The 14,359-nt window shown below is 41.4% G+C and overlaps 1 protein-coding gene across 2 annotated transcripts in view; it reads right to left on the bottom strand.

The window, feature by feature from the left end:
* Positions 1-7,622: 7,622 nt before the first annotated feature.
* Positions 7,623-14,359, bottom strand: part of LOC141809477 (thyroid hormone receptor alpha) — a 100,559-nt gene continuing 93,822 nt past the window's right edge. For both annotated transcript variants that reach the window (XM_074696523.1, XM_074696524.1), the window contains 2 exons: positions 13,505-13,763; positions 7,623-12,990 (listed from right to left, as the gene is read on the bottom strand). In XM_074696523.1, the coding sequence (XP_074552624.1) occupies positions 12,740-12,990; positions 13,505-13,763 (510 nt within the window). In that variant the 3' untranslated portion in view covers positions 7,623-12,739. The remainder of the gene's footprint in view (positions 12,991-13,504; positions 13,764-14,359) is intronic.

Below are 14,359 nucleotides of genomic sequence, written 5' to 3'. Positions count from 1 at the left end.
CCACCCCTGAACATGATAAAAAAAAAAAAACTTTATGTAATCAAATCATGTATGCTTTTATGACTCTTATGTAAGCATGAGCATGACCATGAGCATGTGCTTTTTGAATTTGCAAAATGGCAAAAAAAAAAAAAAAAAAAAAAAAAATTAGAAGTGGTTTTGAAATCAAATAGCATCTAAATACACTCTTCTATTTTTAGGCCTTCCCAGGAGCACTTTTCATTTCTCTGAGGGGAAAAATCTGTACCACTGTACCCCTGATGATTGATGTCACATTGGTGTTTGTCAATTTGGATCTGTGTAAGAGGGTTTGTTGCGCCTCTTTCTTTCCCTCCTCTCTCTCCCTCACACACACACACACACACAACACACACACACACACACACACACACACACACACACACACACACACACACACACACACACACACACACACACACACACACACATATATACAAGCACACATTACCCATGCTTGATGGGCACAACTTGTGCCCTCATGTGTGTTTTGGTTGGCGGGGTGGGGGGGTTGGAGGAGGGTGTGGATGAAGGATTGGTGGAAAGCAAAGCAGCACACTGTTACATCATCCTCTCTATGACAACCCTTAAACGCATTTGATACGGACCTGCTTTTATGGGTCTCAGAGTTCTTAATTATTTAGTTTCTCTCCAAATTTAGCAAAAATGCCCCTTAGATTATCCATTCAGACTGTGCACGAAGAGTGTAATTAAAGGGCAGGGAGTGCTTTATTCAATAAAGCATTTTAATTTCATACAGAAATAGTACCATAACTTTATAAAGGATTTGCATCTGGTAGTTGAAGCTGTAAAAACTCTTGCCAACTTGTGGCGTTTGCTCAAAGGAAAAAAGCTGCATGACAAGCTTTAGCCTTCTTCCTAACCCATGACTGTTTAATTGAAAGAGCTACTTTTTGTGAAGTCATGCATCAGTATCCAAAGAGTCCCGAAGCTAAACAACAGCTGTTGCCATAAAGTAAATGTTCACTCAACCTTTCCTCGTAGGCTATGCAAGGTAAGAGCTTGGGTGTAGCTTTAGCATCCTCGCTAACAGCAACGATACCCCTGATTGCAGATAAGAGTCAAGGGCAGGGAGCAGTTGAGAAGTGGTTCCAGCTGGTTTGAACTATTAACATCATTTGCCTGAGGGCTTTCATACACTAGATGCGTCTTCGGTCTGGCCAGCTCTGTTGCGTGTTGGCTGCGTACGTCAACTCACACTGGCTTAGTGATCCCTCACTTCCCAGTCCATGGATCTCTCCTCTTTCTTGTTTGGGCTGTAAAACCTCAAACCTGTTGACTCCTGGCCTGGCTGCGCTGATGAAGTTAGTTTGTTGTCATGGTCAAGTTGAATATGATCTTGTTTTGACACAGTTATTTTGAAAGTAACTAGGTGTTTTCATGTGGTTTCTCTGCGCAATGTCCTGTCCCGCTGTTTTTTGTTGAATTGACGCGTCAGCAAAAACAGGATTGTTACATATATCCTGCGACCTGCTGCACCTGGACCACAACAGAGTGGATCCAGAGGAGGTTGACACATTGACTTGAATGGGAACCTGATACCATGTCATGATTAAGAGGGGCTGGACACATGTGGTGTAGTTTGGCCATTAAGGGGCCGTTTACACTACAGCGGTTTAGGGTGAAATGCAGAAGTTTTGTTGCGTTTCAGCCTCGTGTTTACACTGAAAGGCCGACCTAAAACGCAAACTTTTGAAAACGGCCTCCAGAGTGGGATTTTTCTGAAATGCTACTGACACCGTTGTTGTGTAAACAGTAAGCCGGCGTTTTCAGTGGAAACGCTGACGTCACACTCCGCGCGCCCAAAAGTGCATCTGTTTCTCCACTTTTTAACTTAGTATTCCCCAATACACCACATGATTTGCTCAACTCTTTGGTGGAGATCTCCCAGAAGCTGCTTCTAGACAAGACAGTTATAGAAACATCCTGCAGGCCTGGGATGCTTACTACAGCGTTTTCAGTCCCTCTGTGTTTTGGTAAACACAGATTTTTTCACTACATTTTTGCTGGATTTTAGCGTTTTCCAACGAAATGTTGTGTAAACGGGGCCCAAGGCTTAAAGACGCAGTACTATGCTTTCCCATTATGCTTAAACATGGATACTCAAAAAGAATAAACTGTAAACAGCTATTGCTTACACTCTAAAGGAAAATTCTTGTCAACATGCTAACATGCTAAACTCAGCAGTTAACACAATCAACATGATACCATTTACACATGAGCTTACTAGCACTGTGACTAAGAGCATGTCTGCATGATGTAATAGCATCACATTCCAAGACATGGACCAGACATGCTGCTCGACACTGTCGTCTTTTAAGGCTCTTAAATAAGACTTACATGGGGTCCCTTTAGGAGGCGTGCACACAGACCCAGGTAATAATTCATGTCTACCCTTAGTCAAAACTGTTTTTTATGTATGTTGGCAACCAGAGGAGCAGCTGCTTCCAGCAGCACATCAATAAGTTAGCAGAGTACTTTTTGGTGCCCCCAAATGATGAAATTAACATTAAAATGCAGAGTTACATGATCAACACTTAAAGTTTCAGTCCAACAGTTTTTGATGTTTTGCCCATGACACATTGAGTTTAGACTGGCAGCTTTCCCTTAGACTACAAATGATGATGTAACATGCAACATTAAAAGTAAATGTTTAAAAGTGTTAATGTCCGATGTCATCTGAAAGTAAAATGTAGAGCCCTGCTGGTTATGAAACATTTTCAGCGTCATTTTGGCCAAGAGCCCCACCTCAGTCAACATGCATCAGCCATCCTCATGACAGCGTCATGGATGGATGTAGATGACATTGGCGTCTCTAGCATACATTGCATAATAACTGTCAGGCACTTTAAATGATAGAAACCATTGGGTACATGTGTCTGTGTATGAAGACTGAGGATTCCTGTTCATTTTGTAAATGGATTAATTTGATAATGAAGAAAACAACAGGTGACCAAGTAGCTGAAATAGAAATTAATGCTTTAGAAAATCTTAAAGAGGGGCTATTGTGCTTTTATTAGGATGCTTACTGAGCTCTGCTATCCTAGTAGTATCTGTACATGATTTAAAGTTTGAAAAAATCCTGATTTTCTCATTATGGTGTTTTAGAAACTACTTTTTCAGCATATATCTGAAAAGCTTCATTTTAGCTGCTTTCTCTTTAAGGCTCCCCACTCCACAAACCCCCTTCCCTTTGATTAGCCCGCATTCTGTATACCTGTTGTTGGCAGAGCTATGTGTGGACCATGGTGTTTGAGGCCCTCTCCTCCAACAAATCATGAACAAGTTTAAAGATCTTTATGTGAAAATCACGTCATTTCATGAAGATTTTGTGCTGTTTTTCTTTCTTTCTTTTGTGACAACAGACAGTTTAGCAATTAAGCAGTTTAGCTAGCTATCTTGATCTTGTACAGCAGCCTAGGGTGACTATTGTAAATCATGTTGGATTAACAAGCGCACTTCAACCCTAAAATCCAGTTCATTTGGCCTGTGTGTACTGTGCTCAGGTACGGTACACTTTCTTGGCTTTGGCACACTTTTGAGGAATGTGCTGTGGTGTATTTTACTTAGCGCACATGTGCATAACAAGGATATGACATGAAATTGTTGTGACCGCTCCTCTCAACAATAATTTTAAACAATGGTGGGGGCTGAATTGGGCTAAAATGACTTAACATAAACCAAGCTGTGGTGAGCTATTGAATACCATTGAATATGAATGTCCAATGTGACTGCGCCCTTAGATGACAGTTCAAAGTGAAAAAACTCCCCCTGCACCCATTAAATGTTTTGTTTTTCCTGAATTTGATTAATAGAGTTGTTATTTTTGCTTTCCATTACTATCTCTAGTGTTCTTTTTTGGCCATGACTGTCTTGAAGTGAAATATTTACAGCCATACACTGACAGCCACAGTGTATACAAAATCTGATATAGTATTTTTTTTAATCTAAATTTCTTTAAAGTGGTCAAACAAAGGTTGGAGTTACTCCCTTAGCCACAGTATGGGTAAGCATCCCTGTTGGAACTCCAGCCAAAGCAGGGGCTGTGCTGACTGTTTGCAACTGTCGGCCATTCACTTACAATTTTTTGAAGTACCCCACTTCAAGAAACCCAAACTGCCCCTTTAATGGCTGGTCAGGCAAGACATTGAAGATAATTTTGGACCAAACCTTCCTCAGCCCACTGGGAAAGTGTTTGTTTTGCCAGATGGCCGGCCCAGCCCTGGAGATGAGTTATGCAACTTTCAACTAAAAACACCTCCAGGCTCATTTAGGTGAAAAACTGAAAAGTAAATCATGTGGTAACATTTTACAAGGTTTGTCAAAGTTGCAAAAAGTAAGATTTTTAGGACAAAGACAACACAGGCAAAGAACTTGATATCAAATAATTTTATCATGTTGAAAATGGATGTCACATAGCCACAAACACAAACAGCTTTGAGCCACTGAGATGCCATTCTCTGATTGTGCCATGAATGATTTGTCACAGAAAAACAAGACAAACAACAACTGTGCCCATCACAAGCCCATAAACCAGCATCGCAAAAAAACGCACCGCCAAACTGTCGTCTGCGGCGCTCTTGTCCACTTTTCATTCAGCTTTACATTCAACACTGTGCTGTGCCAAAAAATTTATGGCTGCTTTGCTGACAGGAAATAGCCGACCGGCTGTGAGGGACCTTAAGTGATGACTCTCAGTTCTGTTCATCAGGGCCGTGTCCTACTGCAAAAAGCCACAGTGAAGGGGAGCTGCAGGGAGTGATGACTGAAAACAAGAGAGGACATAAGTGCCGTAAGAATTTTTGTGTGGGGCTTGGGGTCTTTAACCTTTCTTGTTCAAGGCACAATTTATGTGGTAATAAATAGAAAATTTAATTGCATATTTGTACTTCGGGATTTGAAGGGCCTGAAGGGGATTACATCTCTCTCCAAAGCTTATTTTAGGGGCACAAGAACCCTTGTTGAATTTTTCACCCTTGACGGCTGTTTTTTTGTAGCATTTTGTATTCAAAGGCCAAACTCAATTCACCCCATCTCTTGTCCCCATGACACATCAGTCCTCTCTTGATTTGTCCAGCCAGAGCACACGAAGAAGGAACAAATATCTGCCAGTGGATAAGAAATACTCAAAGCATGATTTCATATTCCATGCTATCAATGCATTATTGACAATACAACGTAAGCGCAACTATTTCCAAACTTGTGTCTACATTGTTACAATGATGTATTTTACAACCTGAAAAGACCCAGTTAGCATTTTTCTTTACCAAATTTTAAACTCTTTAAAACACATTTTGAGTTTTCTTTCTTTCAGTCTCTTCCATCAGACTTGAGAGGCTTCGACCAGGACCTCCAATGAAAAGTGTCCCAACAAAAAAATCAACAGACCACTTGTTGGGGCCTGCCCCATATCTTAAACCACTGGTAGTTCGCCATGCTTGAGACTGATCATTCCTCTTCTCTTACTCTGGCATGAAGCAGCACAATGAGGTATGAATAGTTGTATAAATCTCTTTTTTTTTGGTTTCTATTTTGTGGTTTTTGTTGTTTCTTTACTTGTTCTGTACGATGAGGCTTACTCCATCAAGAGAATATTACTGTCACAACATTGAGATTACTATATGGCAGATTTATACATCACAAGACAGGCCCTGGTCTAAGGTCGGATTCATTTTTAGCATCACAAAGGCTAATATGATGATTTAAGTGCTGTGTTTTTTTAATTTTTAGATTGACCTAGATCAGAGCTAAGAGCAAAGCCCAGCTAAGCAAGTGATACAGCCAAAGCAACTGTGGAGATCAAGGTTCAGGTTCATTCACCTTCAGTTTAGCTAACAGGAAAGATGATTCGTTTTAACCTTAGATTTAAATAAAATGATGCAACAGTGTACGCAGCAAGGGGCAACTACGAACAGAAGGCAGAAACTATATAGTGAAGAGCATGTGTTAGGGCTAATTTGCATGCTAAAGTTTTGAAGGATAATACGCCGCATCATCATACAGGGGACGTAGGTGAGCTAAATTTTAGAGGTATCTTGGACTCGCATTGGAACCTAAACATGCTTTTTGTTTTTAGTGCAGCTGGTGAATCCTGATATCCCATAAGGTTGTAAGCTAGTTAGCCATTAGCTAAAATTCCATTAAGTTCTAATAGGATGCCTTATTGAGGGAAAGTCATGGCGAACCAAAAACTGGAAGACTCAAATCCCGGCACTGTTTCAATCAAGCGTTGAAATGTGAGAAATCAGCAGTTTTACTTTCCCCACTGTAATGACTCAGCATATTTTAAAGTGCTAGCAGTCAGGCTAAATGGGAAATTATGGTGCCATGCTGAGTCTGTTCTGCTCAAGAGTTCTCAGGGTGTTCTCGTTAGCTAGTTAGCTGCAATAACTCCCCTGTTTTACAGACACAAGATTCGTATAAACTATATGTCTCATATTATTTTTTCTTAGCTTTGAGGATTTTACGGCTCAAGAAGGAAGGAAGTCATGCATGTTTTTTTTTGTATAAGCTGTCACATACTGCAGCTGTTGGGATGAAAAAAGGACTGACAGCTCTTCAAGCTAGCTTTCTGAGTGTCAGAATGTAACATGAGCCATATTATAGACACAATATAAGAACTTATCAAATATAAAGTATCTAGATGCTGTTAGTTAGCCAAACTGAAGGTGTTATGAGCGACTGCCTTTCGGTGACATTTGAGCACTAGTTACCACTGCACCAATGATGGTCTAAAAGTGCATAAACAGCCATTTTCTCACAATAAAGCATTAACACAGAAAACAGACATTCACTTACCAAGAAAATCAGATGCAAAGTAAAAGAATAATCTTAAAAAACAGCTTTTTTCCCCCTCTATCCAAAACAAAGTCACCTCATTTACATCATTTTCAATCCTCACACCACAAGTCTTGTAGAAACATAGGCCTACTATATATAAAAAGGACTTGTCAGTAGCAGTCTGTTACACGTTCAAGGTTTTAACCCCAACCTGCAAACTCATCCATTCTAGAGTAAGCATAACAATAAAACACTTGGTGCACAACGAAAGCAACATCAACAACATCAAAAACAACATGAGTGTGACTTCACACCGTGTCTTTAATTGTACAATTTCAGTATTTTACATTCCACGTGTGGACATATTCCTGCAGGGATTGTCATCTTTCTCCCCCAAAGAGTGCTCGTATGAGTTGGGGTAGGTCTGTGTGTGTGTGTGTGTGTGTGTGTGTGTGTGTGTGTGTGTGTGTGTGTGTGTGTGTGTGTGTGTGTGTGTGTGTGTGTGTGTGTGTGTGTGTGTGCATGGGAAGGGAGGAGGAAGGTGCACACTTGGAGGACAGGGTGAAATAAATAGAAAAAGGGGATCTAGAGAGGAGCTCGGATCAGGAGCTTGAAAGGGAACACTGTAGGAAGAAATGGAGGTGAGAGGAAGGAAGGGGAGAAGGGAGGGTGCTGTTGACTAACAGATGTTTTCCCTGGGTAAGTAACAAAAGTAGTAGACACAGTTTGTGAAAAACAACTTGCAAGAGAGCTAAACTTCTTAGTAGTGGTTGTTTTGTTTTTGTGCCACGCTGCAGTGGCAGAGCTTAGCATCAAGTTCACATTTTATTGTTTTGTAAACGCAATGTAAAAGTTTAATCTGGGAGCCAGAGACTGAGAGAATACATAATTCTGTGGTCACTGTGTGGCAAAGCTTCGGTTTCTTTTTGTAGCGTGGAAAGTGATACAGGGTGGTGCAGCTCATCAAATTGGCCTTTCGATCAAATGTTAAAGGGAAAACCTATGTTGACCTATGTGACTCTTAAAACAGGACATATTTGCACCTGACATTGCTTATTTAATAGCCTCCTTGTAGCACCACCCAGACTGTGTTCCAACCAGCAGAGCAAATCCTTATTTTGACTCTGAGAGGACATGTCTTTGAAGGACAGTGAGAAAAGCTTTAAGCTTCATGAGAAGAGAGCAAAGCAAAGAATTAGCCAAATTAGTCTTCGGTGTCATTGCTTTGTTTCAGCATGCCGAGCTGCGGCTGCCAAGGTCTTAGAGGTGGTTACTGGAAAATGACACTTTTAGTAGATCTGATTTAAGCACTGGTTTGATTTGCCTGTTGCGTGAACACAGCAGTATCACAGCTAGCAGTAATGTCCAGGTAAACAAATCGCTTCATCGTGAAAAAGGATGGTCACTGACTATCGGTCTGTCTCTCTGCTAATGCTGGTGCAACTGATCATGGCTGAAGGCAGTGTGCTCTGTGGTGCTGGTGTGTTTTTTTTTTTTTTTAAGAGAACAGGGGAGGAATTCTCCAGTGATCATTTGGCTGATAGAGAGAGTGAGAAAGAGAGGAGAAGAGGAAGAAGAAGAGCAAGATAGAAAGAGAGAGCGGCTGTGCTGCTGCCAGCTTAAATCTAAATCTTAATTCACTGAGCTACACGGACCTGATTCCCATAGCGGGTGAAAAAAGGAGACGTTTGAGGTACTTCATGTGCTAGTGACGTGGTTTCGAGGTATCGAAAAGGTGGGTGGACTATGAAGGTTAGTTGGTGATCATCACAAGGCAAACAAGCATCATAATGCAATATGAGGTCAAGTTGAAATAATGCTTAAATATAACTGTACATATATTATAACCGAGTTCTGACCCCTCTGCTACATGACAGATCAGACTGAGTCATGGTCAGATTTAAGCTGGCAGCAAAAAGTCAGTCGCTGTTAGCTCTAATGCCACATACAATAACTGTAACATTTATATATATATATTATCTATGTCTATAAATATATGCTTCTGTATACTGTATAGTGTATATATGTATAACCACCTCTGTGAGGCACATTAGCATGTCAGAATTACTAAGCCAGTGGTTCCCTGTCTGAGCCATGACCTGGTTGCAGCATGGCTTTCATTCACAGTGAGCAAAGTACAAACACAGCAGGCCTGGGGGCGGCGGGTGTGAAGCTGTACTGCTTGATCATCCTATTGCTGTGTGTGTGCTGCTGCTGCTGCGCGTGCATGTAGATGTGTAGTGTGTATCCCTGTGTACTCAGCGCACATGGTTCTATTTAAATACCCTGCAACATAGATAAGTAAGAGTAGTAACACTGAGAGTGGTGGCATCAAAGAGCCATGTCACAGTCCCCGTTGGGTTCAACAGGTGATCAAGAGCGAAAAACAAACTGTGTGTTTATTTTATGTGTATGTCGGATATTTTAGAATATCGTTAAGACTGCAAAGTCAAACACAAAGATGTTGGGGGGTAGGGTAAAGGAGAAGGTTCAGGAGGTCTACTTAAGGATACAGACATTGTGGTTCTAGTGCAACAGAAAAAAACCTGATAGTTATTTGTAGTGGATGGCAATTTGGGATGTGGTTGGTGGAGCTTATTTCAGCCGTGTTGTAAATCTGGGATAGGAAAGTCGCTCAGAATGTCTTTCAAATGGCTCAGCGTCCATTTCTTCAGCGACAAGCCAGGGAAGGATCTGGAGATGTACGAAAGGTGCGAGGGTCCTTTTTCTTTTGTGGCGGTTTGCTAGTAGCTTGCTTTTGAGTCACATCTCTCCCCGCCACAGTCGCTCGCTTGTTGTTTCCTTCCCCTCAGGATGAAACCATATCCACAGGCGAATACTGCTAACACACTTGCTGTTTATTCACTTCCCAGTCACCACCCACATTAGTCCACTGACCTGACTCGATCAGGCCAAAATGGCTTCCACTGGAGTCCCAGCTTCCAGCTGTTGTTGTCCCCTGACAGTTCCTGTAAGTTCAATCGGCACACCGTAATGTCACTTATTCACCCCTGCCCTCGTTGTCATTCCAGGTTCCTAAACAAAAATAAATCCAGAGTGACTGTTGGTCCCACGTGATGAATGATTGAGATGAAAAACAGGAGAAAATGACATTTCTCCATGTCAGCTGTTGAGTGATGATCCATGGCCCGTTTGAACTCCTGAAGTACACTGTTGAAGATGCAGCACACCTACTGGGTCCATTGGAGACTCATTTGTGCACTGTGTGTGTGAGTGTGTCTAAATATCTGTGCATGCATGTCAGTGTGTTGCAGACAGAGGGGGCAGCTGCACTGAGATGAGAGACGAGTGAGGTAGAATCTGTTGGTTTCAGGCTGGACTTGAAACAGGTTACAGGTGACAGCCGAGGCCTGCGTGACAAGGTGAGTGACAATGTCCCCTCCTCCCACCACCACCATCACCACCACCACCACTACCACCGCTATCTGCCAGTCCTGAACCTATCACAAGACAGCGAGGAGGTGAGGAGGTGGGGCTATGGTGTGAATGACATGGCTGAGTTCTAATAAGAAGAAGAACTCACATACACACATGGACAGAGGGAGGGTGGTGCAGCCCTGTGGTTAGGTATGGAGTAGGGAGAGATGAGCACAAAAAACTGAGGTAAAAAAAGAATGGGTATGTTATACATTTGTCTGTGTGTGTGTGCTGTATGTATGTATGCATGTGAGGTAATGGAAAGAAGAGGTACTGTATGTGTCAGAGAGGTATTCTAGTAACAATAACTTTGTTTACAGTTTTCATACATATTGATATAGATATATTTATATATATAAATACTGTATTTAAATATGTGACTTGTTAGTGAAAATAAGTAGCATTAGCAGTCTTCAAGTCATATTGCAACATGTGTTAAATTCTTAAAACTTTTTTCTTGAGGTGGAAACACTTCTTACGTAGCCCAGCCATGATACACTTTACTTTTAAACTTTCCAAAAAAAGTTGTAACAAAAAATAAAGTTTATCGCAGTTTGCATTAAAAGGTGTTATGAATAAAACAGTGCTTTCTCTCAAAAAAGAAAGTTGGCATGCTAACGTGCTAACATTACAATGCTAGCCTTAGCTAATTTTCTTTAACCAATTATCAGCCAAAAATAGAATATATCAACACACAAACTTCATCTATTTACATATCAAGCTATCGACCAACAACATTAGCATCTTTAAGAAAGGGTTCTAACTCACTAAGTGCACCCTTAAATGTGCACCAGACAACAAGTCAGTCATTTTTAATGCTGTGTAAATGTTAAAAATATAATTTTTTCAACTGTAAGTATCCTACCATACAGCAGCTATCAGTTAAATTATGATAACCTGCTAGCTGTTAACATTCACTTGGGCACTACAACTTGCACAGATGATTTTAAGCATTGTTTTGGGTGCTTGCTCAGCACTTACGCTTTAGAGAGGACGCTTACTAAAAGAGGTTACAGACAAAAAAATGTGTTAAATGAATCCCCAAGTTTTAACTATGAGAGACTTATCTTGTTTATGTTTAGCTTGTTAGCATGATGAAGTTAATAGCACTTGGTAAAATTAACTGTCTAGAATGTTCTTTTTTTAATTTTGGAGGCCTTTTTACATCCCAACACACAAATGGCATGAGTGACTCTTTAATACTCTTAAATTGGGCTGTTTCTAGATTGTAATTTTATGCTAAGCTAGGCTGATTTTCTGTAGATGATAGCCTTGTTTTTGAGGTTGGTTTAAATCTCCTCAGTAAAATCAACAATGCACAAGAAACTGAGTGAGCTCCATCAAACATTTGAAGGTGAAATTCTTGACTTAATTTAAATTACAGGAAACCAAAATACATGCCAGTACTTCCTTTCTTGCAGCAAATATTGAATCCCATATCAAGGCTTTTCTTCTTAGAGAGCACTGTTATATTTATAACAACTTTTAATGCACTTTGATTGAATATAAAATATATTTATAATGAACCTAACATTATTTGTTGTGTATTAAAATGTATTCATCTTGTTATGGGCATGGGCTTCATTCAAAGTGTCCCCACTGAAACACCAGAGCAGAGGATCATGGGTAAATGAGGAAACTATGGCTCCATGTCTTCTCACTAGGTAACCATTCACACAATCCATAAGATAATACATTTAAGGAGGTATGAGGTAAGAGGGTGTGTTGTAACTGTGTACATAATGTGTGTGTGTGTGTTTGTGTGTGTGTGTGTGTGTGTGTATGTTTGTGTAAGACAAAGAGATGAGGAGGTCAGTGCATGAAATGAGGGAGGTAGGCTGACAAACACTCACAGGGCCCCTTGGTGGACTGAGGGTTGGGCTGCACGTGTGGACGGAGGAAGCCATCACAGATAAGGAGAAGCGTTGAGTCTGAGGGTTTGTGTAGGTGTGTGTGTGAGTGGAAATGGGCAAGGGTTGCTGTGGGAGCTGATGTTCATGTCCCAGAGATTTTAGAAGTGACTGTGGATGCAGGGGGAGCAGAGACACACCAAGCCCCTCAGTTTGCATTATTGTAGGACCAGAGTTGAGCTGTTTGTCTTCATGGGTGAGAGAATGGTTTCTCATAGAGGTTTGTGTTTGCATATAGAGATAGTGAACGTTCATGGCAGTGTGTCTGGAGTTTGAACCTGTGTTAAACTAAAACTGTTCAGAAATTTGCACCGTGTGTGTACCTCTCAGCATGATGAAAAAGAAAAGCTGGGTAGTCACTGTTTCTTCTAGGGATGTCTGTATGCGTTTGCTGGTGACAGGTGGAGGGTCTTGTTGGTAGTTGAAAACAAAAACGAACAGGGAAACAAAAAGTTTTTTTTCTTTTTCACCCGCACTTCCTCTTAAAAAAAAACACCAACACATTTCTTTCTTTCTTCCTTTTCCCCCTTGTGTCTATTGTTCTCTCAGGGGGGTGCCACTGTCTCACCAAATCACACATCCTGGTCCTCAAAGACCTCCAGGAAGAGCGGGGGGAAGAGTTCGTTGGGACACTCCACCTTCATATGGAGGAAGCGGCTGGCGTGGCAAGCTCCGATCATACGCAGGTCCGTCACCTTCATCAGCAGCTTGGGCCAGAAGTGGGGAATGTTGTGCTTGCGGTAGTTGATGTAGTGCTCGAATGCCAGCAGGTAGGCCTCTTGGCACTGCTCGATCTTCCCCACGCTGGTCAGCCCTGAACGGTCTGAATGGGGGCAGATCAGACAAGGTTTTTCTTATTTATGTTGCCTATCAGGTTCATAGATTCACTCACACAAACAAGTTTTGTTGATGCATTTTGTTAATTCTTGCCAAATGATGAACAACATCCACAGTAGCTGCTGTGTTGATGTATTTTGAACTCCAAACACAGAAACATCCTTAAGCTGTTGTCAGCTTTGTGTTCTCTCAAAAAGATATGGCATTGGGAAAAAAAGAAATATTTTATAAAGTCTATGAACCTGTTCAGTGTTCTGAGCTCAGAAGCAGTACAGCCTCCTCTCCTTATATTATTTATGAGTAGGTTATTAAATATTTTACTCTGTTTTTGCCAGTGCTTTTAGTCTAAGCTTGAGTAAAATGCTACTTGGTGTAAGTAGGAAAGGTGAGAATCAGTGAGAAATTGTTTTTAAGGTCATCAACAGACCTTTAAGTGAGGAATTATAACAAGAGAACTTCATTTTGAGATCAAGAATATTCTTTGTGTAAACACTCCTCACCTGAGCTCATGAGCAGCACCGCCTGCATCAGAGCAACCTCTGTGTCATCCAGGTTAAACTGAGCCAGGCTCTTTCCCAAATCAAAGATGGCGTCTGACACCACACCCAGCCCGCCATTCTTCAGCTGCTCACGTTTCACGGCCATCTCGCCGTTTAGAGTCAGTGTTTCACTTTCCGGATCGTAGCGAACGGCGGCGCGCAGCGACATGATCTCCATGCAGCAACCCTTCAGCAAGATGATCTGGTCTTCACAAGGCAGCTGGGAAAAAAAGATGTGGTCAGGACTTTAACTTTCAGTGAATTTTAATCTGAGAACACGACACTTGAACTATTTCTGAGCTGACACTGGTTTTTTAAAAACCCACATTTCAGTTTCAGTTTGAAATGTTTTTTTGGGGGGCTGCTGCCTCTTTAAGACTCCCTATTCCAACAAACCCCTTTCCCTCTGATTGGCCAGTCCTCTGGAGGCCTGTTGAGTGCAGCAACATACGATGATTTAGTGGTTTGAAAATCTGCACAGATTTAGTTCAAACATCCAGCAGTTACTTTGTTTCCATGATTGAAAAGTGGGGAGCGTAACAGCCCCTCTTTAAAACCGTCACAAAAGACTCTCACTATCATAGCCACAGAGACCAGGACACATTGATGTTTTTTGCTGTAAGCTTTTCTCACAACCCCAGAGCAGTTAACTTGCTTCCTGCAGAAAAAAGGCTATCTTTTTTGTTAGCTAATCCCCTGGCACTGGTTATGAAACTGGGAAGCCCTTACAATATACATGGCATGCTAGATGGAGCCTGCACGCGGATGGTTTCTGAAGACAGTGGAGCAGCAAGACCAGTGAATCGAGAAGGGCCG

Source organism: Halichoeres trimaculatus, unplaced genomic scaffold (genome assembly GCF_033239565.1).
Source record: "Halichoeres trimaculatus isolate MK-OKI-2021-1 unplaced genomic scaffold, fHalTri1.1 fHalTri1_scaffold_20, whole genome shotgun sequence".
NCBI lineage: Eukaryota > Metazoa > Chordata > Actinopteri > Labriformes > Labridae > Halichoeres > Halichoeres trimaculatus.
Note: the sequence above shows the minus strand (reverse complement) of the source record. Positions and strands in the feature narration are given on the sequence as shown.